Source organism: Daphnia magna, unplaced genomic scaffold (genome assembly GCF_020631705.1).
Source record: "Daphnia magna isolate NIES unplaced genomic scaffold, ASM2063170v1.1 Dm_contigs118, whole genome shotgun sequence".
NCBI classification, from domain to species: Eukaryota; Metazoa; Arthropoda; class Branchiopoda; order Diplostraca; family Daphniidae; genus Daphnia; species Daphnia magna.
The window spans coordinates 163868-186244 of record NW_025533129.1 but is presented as its reverse complement, the minus strand read 5'-3'; the positions used below and the strand labels follow the sequence as shown (position 1 = coordinate 186244).

The following is a 22377-nucleotide window of genomic DNA, read 5'->3' as shown; positions in this document are numbered from 1 at the left end:
TTATTCTTGCGCTTCGTCCCTGATCCATTTTTCGGCAGCGATGACTACTTTTCGTCGGGGTCTCGTTGGTAGAGAAGTGTCGGAATTGGGAGGAATTTGAGTGCGTGGAGAAGAATCAATTGTTGCGGTAACTTCCAGCGGATATAATTTTGAAACCGGACGGTTTGTTTTTCCTTTTGCGGTGTGGATGTTGGCTGCTCGAATTTCTTCATCCGGGCTGGTGATGAGGCTATCAATCACAGCTAGCTTCCAGTCAATTCTGGGTCCTTCGTTATGAACTAGGACTACGTCGCCGACCTTGATGCTGGGTTTGAAACCATTCTTGCTTGTGATGTGTCGTTCCCGGAGGCTGGTTAAGTACTCTATTTGCCAACGGTACCAGAAGGCTTTAAGAATTCGTTGGCGACGGCTAAACATGGCAAGGAGGTGAGAAGGCTTTTCACCGAAGGTGGGGTCTAGCAGTTCCTCTTCGACGGCTGGATCGTATGGGAGTGGAGTTAGACGACCACCGTACAGTAGATGAGACGGGGTAAGAGCTTGAGGGTCGTTCAAATCTGACGACACATACGTGAGCGGGTGATCGTTCAAAATGGCCTCGATTTCTGTGACGATCGTGCGGAACTCATTGAATTTGAGTTTGGTACGACCTAGCATCTTCTTAAGGGCTTCTTTGGTCAGGCCGACAAGTCGTTCCCAGAAGCCCCCATACCAAGGTGCACGCTTCGGGATAAAACGCCACTCGATTTGACGGTCGGAAAGATATTTGGTGACTTCCGAGCTGTTGAATAGGGACTTGAGGGCACGGGCGGAACATTCGAAGGTTGTGGCATTGTCCGAAAGAACCATTGTTGGCGTGAAGTGATGGGAGATGAAACTTCTGAAGGCTAGTATAAAGTTAGCCGCCGTGAGGTTCTCTACTAATTCCAGGTAAATGGCACGAGATGAAGTGCACGTAAAAAGGCATATGTAAGCCTTTGGATCCGGCTGGCCAGGTGGACCACGGACTGGAAATGGGCCAGCAAAGTCGATGCCAGTCACGGCGAAGGCCTTGTCCCCACGGACGCGGAAACTGGGCAATGTAGCTGGATTGGGGGCTCTGTAAGGGGCCCCGTTTACCCGGCGGCAGCGAGTGTAGAGGCGCACGATGGATTTCACTTGTTAACGAATGGATGGGATCCAGAAGCGTTGTCGAATATGACAGATCGTGTCACTGACTCCGGAATGAAGGGAACGCTCGTGATAATAGGAAATAATGAGACGCGTGATCTCGGAGGATTTTGGCAAGAGAATAGGGTTGCGAGTTGTTTTAGGAATGTCGGCATTGAGTAACCGACCTCTGCAGCGAATGGGAGAATCACTGTCGATATATAGATCTAGTTGGGTTACCAAAGGTGGCCGGCGACCCTTCATGTCACGAAGGTACTCAATTTCGGCAGCGAAATTGCGGTACTGAAACGAACGAATCCATTGGATTTCAGCATTAAGTAGCTCCTTTGTCTTGAGAGGTCCTGTAATCCAGTTTGGTGATCCCTGTAGAAAATTGGTGGACTGGCGTAAAACACGAGCTGTTGTTCACTTGAGCGATGTCCAATTGAAACGAGTAATATCCATGAATTTTGAAATATCAATGGGCGGAGCAGGAGCCGGAGCTGGATTAGGGTGGATAGCGGACAGATGAAGAACTTGATTGGAGTTCAAACCGGATGCTTCCCATTGTGGCCATGCGCTGCGATCGGATAGCCATGATGGGCCACTAATCCAGATAGGGGATGCCTGAAGCTGATGGAAGGTCACACCCCTAGTGACTAGGTCTGCAGGATTTGATGTAATTGGGCAGTAATGCCAGTTGGCCGAGTAGTCGCGGTTAAAATCTTGTAGTGTAGAAATACGATTAGCGACAAACAAATTCTTGTTCCGATCGCTCTTTGAGAGGCAACACAAAACAATTAGACTGTCCGACCACATTGTTATCGACCATGAAATACCAAACGCTTTGAAGGCAACGATAATGGATGAAGCGACGCGAATCCCGATGATTGCGGCCATAAGCTCTGGTTGTGGGAGAGTCAGTTGCGAGCGGTCATTTTTTAAAGGCGCAAGCTTTAGACATGACAAATGAACTCTGGTAGCCATCGATGAGGTAGGCGACCGCACCGTACGCTTGCGGACTGGCGTCTACGAAGACGTGCAAGGAATGTACATGAGAGCTGGAGCCGAGGTAGGAACGAGGGATCTTTGGAGTAGCAACCCTCAGAGAAGCGGCAAGGACGATCCATCGATCATAGAAGTTTGGAGGCAGCGGTTCGTCCCAGCCTAGTTTTATCTTCTAGATGTATTGAAAAAATATGCGGGCAGGAATGAAAAGTGGTAAAATAAATCCTAGTGGGTCAAAAAGGGATGAAATCCCACGTAAAACATCACGTTTGCTCGCTCCAGGTGCGCAAAAGGGTGATAAATTGACAACGAGTAAGAGTAGGGTGTCGGTCTCGCGATTCCAGAACAAACCTAGAACCTTTGTGAGAGGAGAGGTGTCCCCGACGCCATCGAGAATCGTACGATCTTTTATTGAGGAATCGTTTGATGCCCAAGATTGGAGGGTTAACGACGCCTGTTGAAAGATGGAGCGGGATGCGGAATAATACTCCATAGCTTCAGTTGTAGAATCGCACCCAGTTATCAAGTTGTCCACATACATATTGGACTCGATGTCGGAACTGATGGTAGACGGATGACGTTAAAGATGTTCCTTGATGACACAATTCAGAATAAAGGGGCTGCAACTGGCTCCAAAGGGAATAACTTTAAAACGGTAGATATCAAAATCAGAATCAGGGTCTGAGTCGTCGCTGAGCCACAGAAAGCGGACAAAATCACGATCGGATTCGTAAAGCAATACCCTGCGGAATGCTTTTTCAATATCGGATGAAATACCGATATGGTGAATCCGGAAGCGAAGAAGAATGTGCAACGTATCATTTTGAAGGGGGGGTCCAGTCAAAAGACAGTCGTTGAGACTGATCCCGGAACGAGTTTTACAGGAGCAGTCATACACTATGCGGATGGGAGTTGTTGCTGAATCTTTTATCATTGCAAAGTGTGGGATGTAACGGCAACTCCGAATTGTTGGAAGAGAGCGCGGAACCTTTTCGATGAAACCAGCTGTGAGTTGATCGCGGATGATCTTGCTGTAGAGTGGAAGTATTTGTGATTTCTTCAACAGGCTTTGAACTGTGTTTCGGGGTCGTTTTTGACAGATTAAGTAATTAGAAGGCAGCTCGGGATGAGTAGGTTTCCAAGGTAGATTCGCTGTGTACTGGCGGTTTTGGAAAGAAATTGAGTTGGCCTGATAAATGGATGCATCGGTATCTTTCTCGTCATCTGGGAATATTCCAATCGCTTCTAGTGACCATAAACGATCAACGTCGCCAGGGTGACTGGCAGAAATGTGATAGGAAGATCTTTGACTTGAAGTGACGGCTCCAGGAAGGGGACCTGAGATAAGGTAACCAATAAGGCTGTTGACGGCCGTAGGGCCTTGAACGTGCACGTTCTCGTCGTCAACGATGGTCCAGTAAGAGTCAGCACCAATCAAAATATCGACGGAAAAATTAACGTTAGACGTTGGAGGGTGTGCCAAAACAATATTCTTCAGATGGGGTAGGGATAAGAGAGCAGTACGATAAGGATCTTCCAGTGGTTCTACGATTGTAGGGAGGACCACCGCTTGAATTTGGACGCGATTGCCATTTAAACCATTGAGCCAAAGGTTGACTACGTCATAATAGCTTGGTTCTGGAGAAGAGGCAGAAAAACCTTTGAATCCAGAGAGACACAGCAATGCTCGTCGAATGGGATGCAAATGAAGGATGTTTGCGAGTTGAGCGTTGATATAGGTGAGCTGTGAACCATCGTCAATCAGTAGATTAGCCGAGTGAGAGGCATGATGAGAAGAAACATTGGCTATGGCCGTTTTGAGGAAGACGAAAGGGAATACTTCTGTTGATGTGTGATTCACGGTTTTGGGCGATGTTTTGGTCTGTAGGCAACCGGTGTGAGACGAAGTGGGCTTCGGGTGAGAGCCGGAAGCAGCCTTGTTGCTGTGGATACTCGTGTGGTGAGGTTGACTACAGTGCAGACACCGAAAACGACTAGAGCAATCTTTTAAATTCGTGTGTCCTGTATGAAGACAGTTGGAACATAGCTTCTTCATTTTGACGATCTTTGTCCGTTCTTCCGGTGTCTTAAAATCGGTGCATTTCATCGGGAAGTGATCTCCAAAACAAAATGCACATGTTTTCTTTCTTGTGGTTTGGGGAGAGTGTGATGAATTGAAAAGAACTTCTGCCTTAAAGGCAGGACGATGAGGTGTATGCAAGTCACAAGTGTCTCCCATGATTTCAATCTCACGCTTGATGGCCGCTCTTAACTCATCGAGAGTCCAATCCGCGGTGCCTTGATGGCGTGTTTCGACGTACGTCAATGGCAAGTTTATCGATAAGAAAACAAACTAGAAAATCGCCGTAGAAGGCAGAAGCTGTACCAAGGGCTTTGAGACCCCGAATATGAGATTCGAGTTGATCGGCAAACGCGCGTAGACTGGAACGAGTAGCATTTGCGACGGGTAGGTTGATGAGTGCTTTGTAGTGAGCGGTTACCACCTTCTTGGGTTGACTGTAGCGTTCGCGAAGAATATCTTTAGCCTTGATGTAGTTGTCGAAGGAAGATGTGAGGCCAAGAAGAGCGGCTTTTGCTTCTCCTTCGAGTTTGGATATGTGAAAGTTGAATTTAGTAGCGCCACCATAACTCTTAGAATCTACGTCTGATTCAAAAACATCCCAAAAGCTGGACCAATGAAGAATGTCTCCTTTAAAGATGGGCAAGTCAAGCTTCGGTAATGCGCTGGCTGAAGGACCAGGTGGTGCAATAGTGATAGGAACTGTTGGAGCTATAGGTAGAGCGAGAGCTGCGTTTGCTGAGCCTTCGGCATCTTGAAGCGTCCTTAGTTGAAATGTGAAGCCGTCTTTAGCGTCGCGAAAGGTCTGATTAATGATGTCGGCTGCGTCCATCTCAGCTGGTACATTGTCAGGGTCTAACTCTTCCTGAATGGAAGCGTCGATTTCCTCTATGGTTGCAATCTTGGCTTCGAGAGTTGCAATCTTGTTCTGAAGCTCATGTATCTTTTGAGCTCTGGTTGTAGTATTATCTGCAACAATATCATTAATCTTGTTGACTAGACGGGTAGCGGCAGCTTGGTTGCCTCCACGTGATGCGGTGAGACGAGCAATATCCGCCATGATTGAAGAAGGGAGAGGAAATAAAATATATATTTTATTATTTTTTTTACGAGTTGTAGCTTGAGAATTAAAACAGGAGAAGGCTAATGTGAAGATACGAAGATTTTATTCAACGTGTACATAGGGACCAGTTGGCTCTGACTAACCTGCATGAATGCTACGACCAAAGTTAAGGACAACAAATATTTAAGATTGTTGATCTTCTTCAGCGATTAGTTGAATTGTGTCGTCTTCCTCTTCTTCTTGGAGATCCCAGGGAATAGGGCGACCTTGGTCAGTGAGGATCGCGCGTGCAGTTTCTCTAGCACTTTGAATAAGCGTGGCTTTTTCGGCCGGTAAACTAGGTGGAGTACGTGCAGGGTGACGTCTGGCCTGAATTTCCTTTAGGGTTTTTTCAGCGGTCTCAATTAAGGCTGCCCGTCTATCAGCAGGAGTTTTATCAGCTCGTTCAGCGATCTGTTTTCGATATTTGGCAGCGAAATTGCGTTGGACTCTTTCTTCCTTAAAGGCCACAGCCCGTATCTGTCGGCTTAATTGACTATTCCGTTTTCGTGGAATAGAAAGGTATCATCAAAATCGTTCAGAAAAGTAATGAAAAGAATCGGACCAACGAATCGACGACCGACTACCGTGTGAAGGCAACGACCGGACGACTAGGACCAAGAAGTTTGAGAAAAAAAATTTAAAAAATCTGAAAGGCAACGGGAAAGGGGCAAGTGATCTTGAAGTGACGATATGCTGAAGACGACTATAACCCTAGCCTTGCCAAAAAAATGGTTGCTGTTGGACCACGAGGGAGGTGCCGTGCGCACAAGGAGAAGTAGTGCCGTGCGCAGCCACGTGGTTTCTGAGGTAGGAGAGGGGGGGGGGACTAAGATGAAAGATTTACGAAGTTCCACGACCGAATAGTCTGAATAGATCGTCGACCAGAAGAATGATAAATCGAATCAAAACCACCAAATGAGAATAAACAAGTGAGAAGCTGCCGTGTTAAGCGAGCAGTGAGATAAAATGGCGACTGCTTTGCTACGCGAGCAGTGGGAGAAAATTGACCGAAATCGTTACGGAAGACATCCTGGTTACGGCACCAAAATGTCGAGAATAATTGACTCTGTTTCTAGCTTTGTATTAAAGAGAGAATACAGTTAGATTAAGTAGTGACATAATGAGTGATAAGAGGGGGAGAGAGTCTGAGAGCGAGTCAGCGAGAGCTGTCTTTTGTCGTCGGGGTCTTGTTCTAACTAACTGCTCCGACTCGCTAAGGGCGCGAAGGGGGTAAAATGACCTAGACAAAAAGGAGGGATGGGAAAATGAACAGTGTTGACAAATTGGGGGGATAATTTTTGACATATTTCTTGCCTTTGCACAATACAATTTATTGAAGATTGTAATTGGAGATGAAACTAAACTCTTTTTGTTAAATGCAGTTGACGCACAAGGTGTGTCACACTCCAATGAAGAAGAGATAAAATCCTGGTGTAATCAAGACAATGCTGCAAGAGTTGCTATTGTGGACACCATTGAGCAAGTATGACAACGATCTCTTATTAATTGTAAAACAGCAAATGAGATGTGGAAAAGGCTAACCAGCCAACACGAGCAAGCTGCACTCGAAAATGTGCACTCGTTACTTCAGAGATTTTTTGAGTATCCATACCAGAAGGGTAATGACGTGATGTCACACGTTACTGCTATTGAAACCTTTGCAAGACAGCTTGAAGACCTTGGTTCACCTCTCACAGAAGCTCAAATCATTACGGAAATTACTTGTACTCTTCCTCCCAGTTTTATGCCTTTGTTGTCAGCATGGGAGAATTTGGAGAACAACAAGAAGACTCTACAGCTTCTCACTGCCCGTTTAATCAAGGAAGAAAGCATGAACAAAGCATATGGGAAAGCAGCTCCTCAGATGCAGCCTTTTTGCGAAGCAGTCCGGCTTTAAGCCCAAAGGTGATTCAAGTAAGATATCTAATAACAAGTAAGGTTCAAGAGGAAGTGTGACTATTGTGACGGAGATAATCATATCGAAGAAAGTGCTGGCAAAAAGCTTTCGATCTGAAAATATCTAAATCAACCAAGTCAAGTGGTGGCGAAACGCAAGCTAAATTCGCCCACCACGTGCAATCTGATACTCAAGAAGAACCAAGTCAAGGTTGGTCTGGGGATTATGCATTTCGCTCATACAGTTTCTTTTCAAAAGTAAAAAAGCAATATTGGATTGCTGACTCTGGTGCGACAAGACACATGTCAGACCAAAGATGGTGTTTTATAAACTATGTTCCCGTAAAAGCAGAAACCTGGCCCGTTTCCGGCATTGGTGAAGATTCTCAACCGTTACAAGTTGCTGGCTATTGTAAGGAACGGTCAGCCGCGTTCCTTACATCCCTTTCTCCCTTCCCACGCTTACAACCCTTTTCCCCTCTTCCACCGATAGGTCATCTAACGATGGCTCCGGCCTTCAATCTCCCTTCTACCTGGCCTTCAAACGTGTGAATTCTCCACATAGGTGTTACATTTACACACAAAATATTAATTCCCTTTGCGACACCTAACCCTAAGTGACCTTGCTCCTTCGTATAAATGTTGCCCTTTTCCCCGATTGTCAGTCAGTGTTCAGTCAGTCTTGAGTCAGTCTTGTGTCAGTCTCTTTTGCAGTCTTCATCAGTAAGTCTCTTTAAATCGGACTCGTCTTGTTAACTGTTATCTCGGTCTTTGCCAAAAACTCTGTGCAACAATAAACTCATCATCATCACACACAACTATTCCCCATATTCAATATTAAAAGTAAGGAAAACTATTTTCATTCCCCGTCCTTACATTTGGTGACAGTGAACTTCGTACCCTGAACCCCCGAAAAGACTTTAACCAGTGCCACGTTAACCTAAAGTAACATTTTAGCACCATCCATCCGTTACTGAAAAATTAATTCAAAATGCAAAAAACTATCAAGATAAATACGACGATGCTTAAGAAAGTATGGAACGAAAAAATTACACGTCAATTGAAGAAATTTGGAAAAATTTTGAGAGACATTTCTACAAGTAAGTTTGAAACTCAAGTTCCTACACAAGAACCTGCTATAATCATCAGTGCTAAACAAACGCACGATAACACAAGCATAGGCACCAGCGAAGCTTTTTCCATCACCATTGAACTTCCAACAATGATAGGAGATCAATCCTCAAATGAAGCCTCTACAAAATTGGAGGAAAACGAATCTTTAACAAAATGCACTGCCTTAACGGTTGTTCAAGAAGATTTAACAGCCATCTCTTACTACCAAAACGAGGACCAAGTCTTCCCGAAGAATATCAAGATAAATAGCCTTTTTTCGTCAACTGAAAAAATTCAAACACATTGCCATCGAGAACCGAGCAATATCAAAGATACTACCTATTCACCAACAAATACTACCTTAAAGTGTTCGGCTCTTTGTTTTACTAGAACAACCGCTTCATCTGCTGTTAACTTCAGACCATCATGCATCAAAAAGCAGTTCAACAACCTCCTTTCAAACACCCTGATTAACTACATTCTACCAAAATATTGGGAGCAGTTCATGAAATTTGAAAAGTGCCTTACAGCTTTAAAAGGCCACTACAACAGCATTCAGCGATTCAGCGATCCATTATGCCACCCAAGCCCCAATGTAAAGATGAAAAATACCACTTAAATCCACCACGACGACGTCACCGAACATCTCCAACAGCCGATTCTTGACCAAGTTTTCGCCATTCTCATCGTACTTCCAAACACAATTTACTATCACCAACATGTTCATCAGCACAAGTGACTCAACAGCCACCAAGGAAAGAAGATTTATCCACGGATATTTGACCCATCACGGAAAGGAGATTCACCCACGGACTATCGATCAATGCATTTACTGTTTCAAATGACTTCGCTGACATCACCATTCTTTTTCTAATTCCCTTGACTATTTTATTTTTTACAACAACCTAAGCCTCAAAACTAACTTTAAAGGTCTAATATCAAATTTGGTTTTCATCGGTGCACAAAAAAAAAATCTTCAAAAATTATATACAATTATCCTCCGCCAGACGGAGCGCATCCCTCATTATCCTTCGACTGCCGCGAGATGATGTACTAAGAAATAGACATTGTCCCAGTCGCCATTCTCCCCTTTCTGACAGGCAAGGTGTACTAGGTTTAGACACCCCCTCTCAGCCACAAGAGCTAACGAACTGAAGAAGACGTCTGAATCCGAAGAGACCACGTCGAGTTCAACGCTCATGCATCTACGGACATTTCAGCCCTGGACCTGCCTATGTTACAGACGTTTCTGGCATTACAGATACCGGGTGGATCTCCGCATTCTTGGACCTCTGGATTCTCGCCGCTGCGGAAAACACGTCCCCTCTTCAAAAATTTTAAAAAAATGTTGCACCTTTGAATTCCCGATTCAGATTTGACCTTATATCTTTTTATAGATTGCGGGACGCAATCTTTCGGCACGGGATGTTATGTAAGGAACGGTCAGCCGCGTTCCTTACATCCCTTTCTCCCTTCCCACGCTTACAACCCTTTTCCCCTCTTCCACCGATAGGTCATCTACCGATGGCTCCGGCCTTCAATCTCCCTTCTACCTGGCCTTCAAACGTGTGAATTCTCCACATAGGTGTTACATTTACACACAAAATATTAATTCCCTTTGCGACACCTAACCCTAAGTGACCTTGCTCCTTCGTATAAATGTTGCCCTTTTCCCCGATTGTCAGTCAGTCTTCAGTCAGTCATGAGTCAGTCTTGTGTCAGTCTCTTTTGCAGTCTTCATCAGTAAGTCTCTTTAAATCGGACTCGTCTTGTTAACTGTTATCTCGGTCTTTGCCAAAAACTCTGTGCAACAATAAACTCATCATCATCACACACAACTATTCCCCATATTCAATATTAAAAGTAAGGAAAACTATTTTCATTCCCCGTCCTTACACTATGGTGATGTTCCCATCATGTGTGCCGTAAATGAAAACTACAATCATGGTGTCCTTCAGAATGTTTTGCACATTCCAAAGCTTGGTGTCAACCTTTTTAGCATCAAGTCAGCCACTTTTCATGGTTTTAAAGCAGTTTTTTCAGGTTGCAAAGTTGAGATCAGCAAGAATGGCGAAGTTCAGTTAGCTGGTTTGAGTCAAGAAAATAATTTATACATTCTTGATATTATCAGCTGCCATGGAAAAACAATTACACCTAAACCTAAAATGGAATTTTTCTCAGCCCTGGCGAAATCGACCCCTCATTCAATACATCTCTGGCATTGGCGTCTTGGGCACGTCGCAATTTCTACAATAAAGAAGATGGCTGACAATTTCATGGCTGATGGGCTTATCCTCAGCGAAGATTTCAGAAAAGATTTGGTATGCGAAGGTTGTATGTATGGAAAACACCACCGTCTCTCCTTTTCTACCATTGGCCGAACCAGAGGAAAGAAAATTGGTGATCTGATTCACTCCGATGTTTGTGGACTGGTATCAGTCTCATCCCCTGGTGGCGCCAAATATTTTGTAACTTTCAAAGATGATTTCAGTAGCTATAGTGTCATTCATTTCATCAAACATAAAACAGAAGTCTTTGATCTCTTCAAACAGTTTGTGAAAAGGGTTAAAATTGAAATAGGAAACCCAGTCGTCTGTCTAAGAAGGTACAATGGCGGCGAATACGTTGGGAAGGATTTAGAAACGTGGCTTAGGTAAAACGGCATACGACATGAGAAAACCGTGGCTTACACACCAGAGCAAAACGGTGTGTCAGAGAGACTTAACAGAACGGTACTGGAATAGGCAAGGAGTATGCTCTATTTCTCATCCCTTCCTTTGGAGCTCTGGGCGGAAGCATCCTACTGTGCTGTATATCTGCTCAACCGAGTGGCAACTAGAGCCGCAGAATGTAAAACTCCATACGAGGTATGGAAGGGAGTGAAGCCGAATTTGTCCCACCTCAAGATTTTTGGGTCTACAGTTTTTGTGCATGTCCCAAAAAGAAAAAAGGAAAAAATTTGATCCCAAAGCCATTAAATGTCAACAGGTGGGTTATTGTGAAACCCAAAAGGCTTTCAGGGCCTGGGATCCTGTAAATCGCAAAGTTTTAATCTCTAGGGATGTCGTTTTTCAAGAGCTGGATGATCGAGCAGTTAAAATTGACGAACCAAGCAGCATTTTTGATCTGGTTGCCAACTCCTGTTTTGAAGAAGAAACCAGGCAGCCTCAAACACCACAATTCAACATGCCAATTGAACCAAACAACATTCAGGATGGAGAAAATCTTCCCACAGAGTCTCAAGAAGTGAGTAGCTCCAGTACTAGCCATGAAGAAGTTGACATGTAAGAGTTAACCGGCGCTTCTGCAGTTAATCAAACTCAAGAGTCTTTCCTTGGACGGAGAGTTCGCAGACCACCTGTGAGGTGGATTGTTGAGTCTACAAACAAGTTCTATGCTAAGCTTGCTGCAGTGGGTGTTGTGGAAGAACCGAAAGATTTCAAGAATGCTGTCGAGTCCCCTCAAGCAGACCATTGGAAGAATGCAATGGAAGAGGAGATGGATTCTTTAGTCAAAAACAAGGCCTGGACGCTGACGAGTTTACCACCTGGCAGACAAGCCATCCAAAATAGATGGGTGTACAAATTGAAACTTGATGGACAAGGAGAAATTCGTTGCTTTAAAGCTAGACTTGTCGCCAAAGTCTTCACACAGCACCCAGGAATTGATTTTAATGAGACCTTTTCCCCTGTGGTGAAATATGAATCTTTACGTGCTCTCCTTTCAATTGCTGCCGTTTTAGATCTCGAGATGTTACAGCTTGATGTAAAGACTGCGTTTCTGAACGGAGATTTAGAAGAAGAATTGTACAGTATCCTAAAAAAAAAAATCCGAATGCGATTTTTTTGGGGGAAACCATCTAGCGGCTGGTGAAATAAGTAAACGTCGAAAAAACTGGATAAGTTACGAATTATGCGGAATTCCTTTGAAAATGGAATGACGAATGGCGTCTGCTTCTGGTATTCAGTAATAAATTGTTGGTTTCATCTGAAATGTGAAAAAAGTTGTGACGTGTTAATTTATCATTTCCAGATTGGTGCACTCTGAAGTGTGGCAGGAACTTGCAAGCTTTAGTCACAAAGGAACCAACTCATGTTTCTGATCGCTTCTGATGTTGTCCGTTTCAAGTCTCATATAAACATAGCTGCTGATTCTTGTCTGTCTTGTGAGGTTTCTGTCAGAAATGGTGCTACTGTGACCGACAAGGCTCTCTTGACATGAGAGTTGTACCAATTCATCTATAATGAACCTCCACTTGGATCCTTGGAATCGTAAGTAATACTACATAATGGGATGTTCAACCCACTCAGTTCATTTTATTTGTCGTTACAGAAAAGCCATTGTGGAACTTCTCCTCGACAGTATGTTGGGTAGTGAACTCTGTGAAAGTTCTTTTGTGCATGGCATCACGGTTTTGTTGACACTACTACAGGTTCACAGGGATCCGTAAGTCTCAATTTACTTCAGTTTTATGTGGGCCGATGCAACAATCCCTATAACAATAACTATTTTCTTTTTTAGACAATTGCTGTCCAGCGACCCAGAAGTATTGATTTCTAGCTGATGCTGTCGTTTCACCTTGTTTGGAAACACTGTGGAGGACATCATTCCACGTTTAAAAGACTTTCATCAAATTCTGTCTCAACTTCCTAATGTAATAATGATTTTAGAAGTCGTTGAATATTTAATTAATGTATTTTTACGCCGACTCTATGCACCTCAGACCTGGCCCTGCAACATTCAGCCCCAGTGCTAAACCACGTAGCCCCGGCTCCAAGTTACTGTGCCCCGGCCTACACTTCCATTCCATGGCTCTACGCTGCTCTACTCTCGCCCAGTGCTATACCACTTGGCCCCGGCTCCAAGTTACTGTGCCCTGGCCTACACTACCATTCCGTGTATCTTCGCTGCTCTACTCTCGCTCAGTGCTACACCACTTGGCCCCGGCTCCAAGTTACTGTGCCCTGGCCTACACTTCCATTCCATGGCTCTACGCTGCTCTAATCTCGCCCATTGCTACACCACTTGGCCCCGGCTCCAAGTTACTGTTCCCCGGCCTACACTTCCCCTCCGTCGCTCTACGCTGCTCTACTCTCGCTCAGTACTACACCACTTGGCCCCGGCTCCAAGTTACTGTGCCCCGGCCTATACTTCCCCTTCGTGGCTCTACGCTGCTCTACTCTCGCCCAGTGCTACACCACTTAGCTCCGTCTCTACTCAACAGTGCCCCAGCATACGTCATTCTGCCTCATCCCTACAACAATCTGCCCCTACCTACAACAGGTTTTGTTTTGAATATAACATTTTATGTAGTCTTTTTTTTAAATAAAAAGACTTAAAATCAATTCCGGCTCTTGTCAGTTGTTGCTCTCTCCTAATGGAATCTCCGAATTCTACCAAAATACACAGTTCAGTTCATCTTTTTGCATTGTATTCTTCCACGATATTGCTTAAATCAAGCCATAAATATCCTACAGTGGCAGACAATACAAAATATTCATTTTCCACGAAAGATAACCAAGACGATTGAATTTCGCCCCACAATTCATCGAAATTACCTATCACCGGACTGGTCATGTTGAATTCTTTGATGAAATTCCGCCAAATGGATGTCATTGGCATGATGTCCGTACTTTGCGTTGGCCACAATATGCTGGACATGTCCCGGGATGCAATCCATGTTTTCACTCTTGGGGATGAACGAATGGGACTTCTCAAATGGACGATGGTTCTCCCGACAGCAGCAACGTTTTGCAAAACACCCAAATACTGGTTGATGCTGCGAGGTTCTTCAACGCGGTGGATCTCTCTTGGGCAATCGTATGACACGCACCCGGTAACCAGCACCGATCGTTGACGGGAACAGCGCATTGGAATTGAGATTAAATCTCCTGCTGCATTCAATCTGAAATTTAAAAAATACTATAAATCAAATAAATAAATGAATCACACAAATCAAATTTATAAATACCCAAATCTATGGTCATCGACGAAAATACCATTTTTCCAGAAAGAAAAAGATGAGGAATGTGTTCTAGAATGAAAGGCGAAATGGTGATAGGACTCACGACGAGAATCACCTTTTTACAGTCTACCATGTTCTCACACCCTTTTTTTACAAGTCACCCGAGGGTATGGAGGTTGAAAAGGGAAAAATGAATTAATATGTGTATACAAGACAGAAATGGTATAGTTTCTGTTGTAGTTACAAGTGTCTGAGTCTCTCTGAGTGTATTCTGTGAGCCTAGGCCTGGGTCTCCCCTCCATGGAGGATGATCAGCCACCTAGTGGTGATCATTACAACATCTCCCCCTTTGACATAACCCACAAACGATAAACAAGAAATAAGCAAGAACCGAAATGAACAATGATGAAATGATATGAACAATGACGAAATGACCTGAACAATGACGAAATGAGAGAAAGACGTGACATGAATAAATGACAAAAGAGTGATGATGTGAGGAAACTTGTGGAGGATAATGTTAAGACAAAACACCGAGCTGAACAGAATAGAACGTGAAGAATAAGAGGATAGGATCATTCTAGCAAGCGTTACTCGAACGCACTTAAACCAGAGAACATAAACGAAATACATGGAACTATGGAGGCGGCTTGACATAACGACGTCCAGAGCGAGTAACACCAATGGCCGGAACAGGAACCGATTGCGATGGAGGAACAGATGCCATCGGCAACCAAACACTACGATCAGCTACCGGAGTTTTGGATTTTAAACTCCGAACAGGACGGGCAGGTGACAGACTAGAATCAGGACATGAAGACACGCTCTGAGCAGCCAAGGGCAAACGTGGCGCAGAACCAATGGGCGAAGCCACAGTTTGTTGACGTTGCGCCACCGACGACTGGCCAGCCCTGCCGCATGATCCGGATGAGTTAACATTCGTCGGAGCAGGAATCTGTCTGGATACTGAAGGCAGAGCCAAGGTCGGAAGACCAGGAACCGGTCTAGACACTGGAACTGTAGCAGGTGGCATGGCAACAACCGGATGTCGATGAAAACAAGGCCTCGCCGGATTTAATTTAGAATCACAAACCGAAATATTAATAGCCCAGCGTGTGCGTCGAAACAGACGGCCATCATTTAAACGCACAACGTACGAGTTTGGTTCGGGGCAAACTACACTCACAACACCTGGCAACCACCTATTTTTAACCAGGGCCCGAACAGGTTGACCAACAGACAATGCGGAGGACCGAATATCAACCGAACGGGGTTGGGTAAATGCCGCTCTCTGTTGACGACGCCCCAGCTCATCCCGAACCACCGACGCAGGAATCAATGTAGACTTGAGCGACGATGAAACAAATGGTAAAGATCCCCGAAGATTGCGACCTTGAAGTAAAACTGAAGGGGCCGGTAATGAGCTGGACAAAGGGGTGGAGCGGATTGCAGCCAGTGCCTCTCATAGCGATTTTCCATCCGCAAACATTTTCAGAAGTACACTTTTCACTGTCTTCAACGAGCCCGTTAGACTGGGCATACTCCGGGCTGGATGTCACCTGGGTAACATTTATTTTCTTGCAGTACTCCCGGAACTCGGCACTTGCAAATTGGGTCCCATTGTCTGATTCCAACTCTTCCGGGCGCCCAAAATCGGAGAAAAACCTGGACATTTCTTCAATTAATACCGCTGACGTCAAGGATTTTAGCGGAACAACGCACGGCCATTTGCTATATGAATCCACCAGAAGAAGATAGTTGACACTGTCAAAATGAAATATGTCCGCCGAAACCATTTGAAAGGCGTAATCTGGGAGACGAACCGGATATAGCGGCTGTTTAGGATTGCGACACCTGTTTTCTTGACACACCGCACAACTTGCCACCATGTTCTTCACCTGATCTTCCCAGCCTGGCCAATATACTGCTGACTTTGCGCGTAGAACCGATTTTGTTTCACCAAAATGGCCGTCATGGATCCCTTCCATTGTTTCACGACGAAGAGACATTGGGACCACTAAGCGATTACCGCACAATAGCACTCCCTCCACAGCCGACAACTCATTCCGGACGGACCAAAACTGTTTCACCGGAGGTGGACACTGGCTACGTTTTTCAGGCCAGCCCTTCCTAATGACTGTCTTTAAAAGTTGAAGAGTAGGATCCGATGACGTGGCGTCTGCGTATCTCTGTCGGGTTGATCCTGAAGACAAGACGCTATGAAGCACATGGTGAACCTGATCTTCACTATCTTGCGTGACATCATCGACGAACAAGCGTGGGGAGGGTGCTCTGCTCAGAGTGTCAGCAATGAACAGGTCTTTACCGGGCTTATATATCAACCGGAAATCAAACTGCTGTAGCTGAAGCCTCATACGCTGGATTCTAGGCGAGCAGGACGCCACTGGTTTGTCTAGCAGGCCAATTAAGGGTTTGTGGTCCGACTCGACCAGCACTTTCTGGCCATAAACATACTGCTTGAAACGGAGTAGGCCAAATTGTACTGCCAACAGCTCTTTTTCTATCTGGCAGTATCGTTTTTGGGTTTCTGTCAGCGACGTAGAAGAAAACGCAACCGGTTGTCCCTCCTGTAGAAGTACAGCACCAATACCCATCGGCGACGCATCAACCGAAACTACCATTGGTTTGGACAGATCAAATAGCTTCAAAACTGGTAACGATGAGATGGCAGATTTTAAAGCATCCAAAGCCTCTTCTTGCTGGTCATCCCAGACCCAGGCCGCATCCTGTTTCAAAATGTCACGAAGTGGGCGGGTAATCACTGACAAATTTTTACAGAACTTGTCCAAGTACGTTACCATTCCCAATAACCGAGTTAAGCTTTGTTTATCCGTCGGGGCCGGCATGTTCACAATGGCTTCTACTTTCTCGGGATCAACTTTCAGGGCTCCTTGAGCAATAACATGTCCTAACCACGGTAGCTCCTGCAAGAAGAAACGACACTTTTTTAATTGTAGCTTTAAGTTAACTTCACGACAACGTACTAGCACTCGCCGCAAGTTGCACTCTAGTTCTTCTTTTGTTTCACCCATAACTAAGAAGTCATCAAAGTATATGAGCACTCCTGGTAGATCACCAAACAACTCTGACATAGCCTGCAGGTACACCTCGGGGGCAGATATGAGTCCAAACGGTAGTCGAAGAAATTGGTATCGTCCTTTTGGAGTTGCCATAGTGCACAAATACGACGAACGTTCAGAGAGTGGAATTAGATAAAAGCCCGACGCGGCGTCCAAGCTACAAAAATACTTTGCTTTACCTATTTTTCCAAATAGTTGTTCAACAGTTGGAACCATGAAATGCTGGCGTTGAATGGCTTTGTTCAAGTTGGATGGATCAAGACAAATGCGAACATCTCCATCCGCCTTGCTGACCACCAACATTCTGCTGACCCACTCTGTCGGCTCCACTACAGGAGCTATGATTTCCAGCGCCACCATCTGATCCAGTTTGTCAAACACACGTTTCTCCAAACTAAATGGAAGACGACTTGCTGCCGAGACGACCGGATCCACATGAGCTGCACCCGTTGCGAGTCGAATTTCGTGTTCCATCGGCAGTTTGCCAATTCCATTAAACACTTCCGAAAACTCGTTCACTAAAGGTGGATGATTTGGTTGCTGTGTCACTTTAACTGTGTGAACTCTCTTAATCAGTCTCATTAGTTTGCACGCCGGAAGGCCCAAAATTGCCGGTTGACCCGGCTCGTTCACAACTACAAATCTGAGTGCATAAGTTACGCCTTTGCGCACGACACGGCCTTTATAAACTCCAAGTACATCTAAATAGCCACCTTTAGCACTATAGTTTTGTACACGAGGGCCTGGTTCCAGGTTACCACCATTGGGACACACACGGGTATACAACTCATATGGCAGAACGTTACACGTGGCTCCAGAATCAAGTTTAAAGTGAATTACCGCTCGTCCGTCAACCGATAAGTCTTCGTACCATTCTTCTTCTTTTTCTTCTGAGCACGTGAGCTGGTGATTCACAAGATCCGCCAAAAACCCGCCTGTTTCTGGACACTGGTTGTCCCACTCCTCCTCCTCAACAGCATGCAACTGCTGTTGCATGAACGTTCCTCGTTGTGCTGGCCGGAGGGACTGCTGACGGCCATCATGTTGAAGTGTAGCTTGTGGCCCCCTCTGTCGATGTTTAGCTGGACCATTACGAGCCTTCGGATTTGGACATGTATTTGCGAAATGTCCCATCTGGCCACACGAATAGCACTCCACATTTGTTGCCGAACATTGGCCTTTTTTATGACGTCGACCGCAGCCTTGGCAATTAACAAAATTCTGTGCTTGTGCGTTTCCACCATTTTGACGACTTTTATTGTGCTGAGATGTTGACGGCCTTCCTTTTGACGAGCTGTCCATGAGGCGATGAACGGTCGGATCCGAACGAGCGGTCATCTGTGTAAGCTGTGATGACGCTGATTCACACGCTCGCACAATGTTGCACGCCTTAGCCAAAGTCAGACCAGACTCAAACAATAGTTTTTCCCGAACTTGTTCATTGGCTACGCCAAGCACTATCTGATCCCTTACTATCGATTCAATCACCGCCGCAGTTCCGTAATTGCATGGTTTGACTAGACTTAAAAGCTCTACTAACCACGCGTCAAAAGGTTCACCCGGCTGTTGATGACGGCGATGAAACAAGAACCGGTCAAACACTTCACTCTTAAGTGGTTGAAAATAAGCTGTCAGAGCATCCAACACCGGCGTGATCTTCTTCGCATCAGCAGCTGACAAGGGTAGAGTGTCATAGATCTTGATTCCTTCTCTGCCCAGCAACGATAAAAGCACACCGACTATGATTTCTTCATCTTTTTCGTCTTTACGTGTTGCAAGGATAAACCACTTAAATTGGCAACTCCACTGACTCCACTCCAATGCTAAATTAGGAGCCGAAAAATTAGACGGATCAGGAAACTTTAGTCCTGTAGCCATGATGACCACGCTCGATTTGCTGACGAGAACCAGTAAAAGATGGGCCAACGAGGGCCAAGCAAGAAAAAAGTTCGCGAAATTGAGTCACAATTACACTGCGTGAGAGATAACTAGTTCACAATCACATACGCAGAAACAACAAACCACCTGAGCAAAAGATGTTCACGATTGCTACGGATACAGATGAGAGAGACCACGCGACAAAATCTTGTCGCCACAAACACTCAGTACTTCAGACGTGTTCGTTACACCAAATGTAAGTTAAAGACATTTTAAATAACTTACTATTCACCAAATAGGTGCAAGCAACAGTGGCGAACACTGAAAAAAAAAAAAATAACCACGCGAGAAATTGAAAAATTACTCGACAACTTCTGACACCATGTTGTAGTTACAAGTGTTTGAGTCTCTCTGAGTGTATTCTGTGAGCCTAGGCCTGGGTCTCCCCTCCATGGAGGATGATCAGCCACCTAGTGGTGATCATTACAACAGTTTCCAAGTATATTTTTTCACCGGATGTGGTCAAGGCCACTCAATCTAAATAATGTTATAAGAATTAACACACTAAGTTCATACATATAGCTAGCAAAGAGTTTACTTACCCACACCCCGTAAAATAACCTGACTTTACCTATCCCAATATTACTCGCATCAAGGTCATATAGAAATGGAGCAAGTTTGGGGGGGGGGGGGTCGTTCAGTCGTTAGAAAAATATCTGCTAAAGTTAGTATTTAACAGGTATTTCATTCGTCACCATGTTTCGTGCTGATCGTGGCCGAAAACATTTAAACGATCAGGAACGCGCAAGTATTATTGCATTTACCGAATGTGGTAGAACAGTTTCTTTTATAAGTGAGTGTATGGGAATATCGTGCAGTACCGTATTTTTATGGCAAACACGTTATCGCGAAACAGGTGAAATAATTAGGCAAAGGGGTTCCGGTAGACCCAAAAAATTGACACCTGCGGATGAAGAACATATCCTTCAGGCGGTCGCTGCAAAACCTATCACAACAGCGCAAGAAATCGCAGGCAAGTTTAATGTTACAAGATCGCATTAAAAATAATTAACATGGTTTAATGTCGTAGATGTCGTCAATGTTGCTGTGTCACCAAACACAATCATAAGTGTTCTTTAAAAAATGAATATTCATCCCAGGCGTGCTGCGCGTAAATTATTTTTAACGCCACAGCACGCAAATTTGCGCTTAGAGTTTGCGTTCCACTTTATGAACGCAACCAAAACGAATTGGGAAAATGCAATTTTTACTGACGAAAAAACCTTTAGGTAATATTAAGATTAATATATTGTCACGTTCGATATCTGGCTTGATTAATACAAAGGGCGAAAGAGCACTCAATAGTTAAAATCTGTCTTAATGCTGCTCTTAGAGAGACAGGCAGAAATCCAGATTTCCACTACTGGCACAACACAACCAGTAGATCGATACACTTCAAGAAAAATAGCACACAAAAGTAAGGTACGAACGCTTCAAGAGCTCACTAACATCTGCCTAATCTCTGGGTAGGTGAGGTCTAGGTTGCAAAATGTGAGGTAGGGTTTTTCTGGGTAAGCTAGGTTAGGGTGTGAAGGTCTTCATGGGAAATAGCATAAGTACAAGGTCTTCTAAGAAATACATGGCACCAAGGTCTTCGTAGAAAGAGGAGACTAGATACACAAAGGGTTGATTAGTTTTACACATGACATTTCGTCCCTCCCACAAAAAAAATGATCGACCCGATCATGGAGAACACTATACTAATTTTCATTTATACCTAAGCGATTGTGGATTTTTAAACCACTTCTCGGTCGTAAATTATCATAAATTAAACGAGGACGGGAAGACGAACGAAAATTTTGCTTTTTAAATCTTACTCGTCTTTCTTGAATTTTGTCTTTGTCAACAGAAACACTCGTAGAGCCTTGACCAGAGATCACAACTGGTATTTTCTCTCGAGTAATGGTAGGTAGGATAGAGGGTTGAGGATGTGATAAGGAAGGGATACTGTTCTCAGAGCCTTGGTCAGAACTCACGTCTGGCATTTTCTCTTGAAAATCAGAGGGCGGAATAGAAAGAAAGGTATCGCTCCCGGAGCCTTGGTCAGAAACCACAACTGACTTTTTCTCCCGAGCCCCTCGCGAAACACTGGCCAGCTGTTTCCGAGGACTAGTCATGTCAAGGATAGGAAGTGGTAGTCGAGGGTAAAATGGTTTTAGGTTACATACGTGTACATTATCTGTTATTTTCTTGTGCTTTTGTTCACTTCTTACTTCGTATGTAATTTTTGACAATCTTTTAGTTACTCGAAATGGACCATTATACCTGTGTAGAAGTTTTGTGGAGCGTCCTTTTTTTCGAATGGGTCGGTATACCCAAACTAAATCACCAACTTTGTATGATTTTTCTTTACGACGATTGTCATACCGTTGTTTCTGACGATGTTGCACTAATAGAAGTCGTCGTTTAACTTTTTCTCGGAGAGATGGAAGTTGATGAAGAAGCTGAAATTTATGAATTGTAGAAACGGGATTAGGATTGTTACCAAGAGCCACATCAATTGGTAAACGCGCTTCTCGTCCATATAATAAGAAGAATGGTGTCATTCCCGTGGACTCATGCTTGCTCGTGTTGTAAGCAAATACAACATGATCAATCACGTCATCCCAGTTTGAGTGATTTGAGTTGACGAACATGGATAACATCTCCGCAAAGGTGTGGTTAAATCGTTCGACAAGCCCATTACATTGCGGGTGATAAGCAGTGGTGACCAGGTGATTGGATTGTAAAGCTCGGAATAGTTCTTCTGCAAATTCAGACGTTAAACATGGTCCACGATCGGATATAACGTTCAAAGGGGCTCCATGTTGAAGGATTATTCGTCGGACAAAGAAATCAACAATTTGAACCGTTGTAGCTACTGGAACTGCTTTAGCTATTACCCACTTCGTCAAATAATCCACTGCTATAATTACATGACGATTTCCTAAAGATGAAAGAGGAAATGGTCCAATTAAGTCAAGTCCAATCTTTTCAAATGGTTGTTTTGGATGAATAGGTTGCATGTAACCCGCCGGTCGTTCAC

General features: G+C 44.4%; 3 protein-coding genes across 3 annotated transcripts; 1 reads left to right on the top strand and 2 right to left on the bottom strand.

The window, feature by feature from the left end:
• Window positions 1-2046, bottom strand: LOC123466814. Its single transcript, XM_045166956.1, has 4 exons — window positions 1986-2046; window positions 1599-1871; window positions 1212-1508; window positions 1-1154 (listed from the first exon to the last, which is right to left on the bottom strand). The coding sequence occupies exons 1-4, from the start codon at window positions 2044-2046 to the stop codon at window positions 1-3; spliced, it is 1785 nt and encodes a 594-aa protein (XP_045022891.1).
• A 688-nt stretch (window positions 2047-2734) lies between these two features.
• On the bottom strand, window positions 2735-4210 carry LOC123466813. The gene has a single exon (XM_045166955.1). The coding sequence runs from the start codon at window positions 4208-4210 to the stop codon at window positions 2735-2737; it is 1476 nt and encodes a 491-aa protein (XP_045022890.1).
• An 8381-nt stretch (window positions 4211-12591) lies between these two features.
• Window positions 12592-13352, top strand: LOC123466812. The gene is made up of 3 exons (XM_045166954.1): window positions 12592-12623; window positions 12681-12709; window positions 13072-13352. Exons 1-3 carry the CDS (start codon window positions 12592-12594, stop codon window positions 13350-13352), a joined length of 342 nt encoding a protein of 113 aa, XP_045022889.1.
• The last annotated feature ends 9025 nt before the right edge of the window (window positions 13353-22377 follow it).

What these genes read in the sequence shown, in the direction of transcription:
- LOC123466814 (XM_045166956.1), bottom strand. Translation starts at nt 2,046, where the DNA reads ATGGCCGCAATCATCGGGATTCGCGTCGCTTCATCCATTATCGTTGCC. An exon ending in CGTTGCCTTCAAAGCGTTTG is followed by an intron (nt 1,872 to 1,985) that starts GTATTTCATGGT and finishes CTACACTACAAG; the next exon opens with ATTTTAACCGCGACTACTCG. An exon ending in TTCCCTTCATTCCGGAGTCA is followed by an intron (nt 1,155 to 1,211) that starts GTGACACGATCT and finishes TTCGTTAACAAG; the next exon opens with TGAAATCCATCGTGCGCCTC.
- LOC123466813 (XM_045166955.1), bottom strand. Translation starts at nt 4,210, where the DNA reads ATGAAGAAGCTATGTTCCAACTGTCTTCATACAGGACACACGAATTTA.
- LOC123466812 (XM_045166954.1), top strand. Translation starts at nt 12,592, where the DNA reads ATGAACCTCCACTTGGATCCTTGGAATCGTAA. An exon ending in TTGGATCCTTGGAATCGTAA is followed by an intron (nt 12,624 to 12,680) that starts GTAATACTACAT and finishes TTGTCGTTACAG; the next exon opens with AAAAGCCATTGTGGAACTTC. An exon ending in TGTGGAACTTCTCCTCGACA is followed by an intron (nt 12,710 to 13,071) that starts GTATGTTGGGTA and finishes TATGCACCTCAG; the next exon opens with ACCTGGCCCTGCAACATTCA.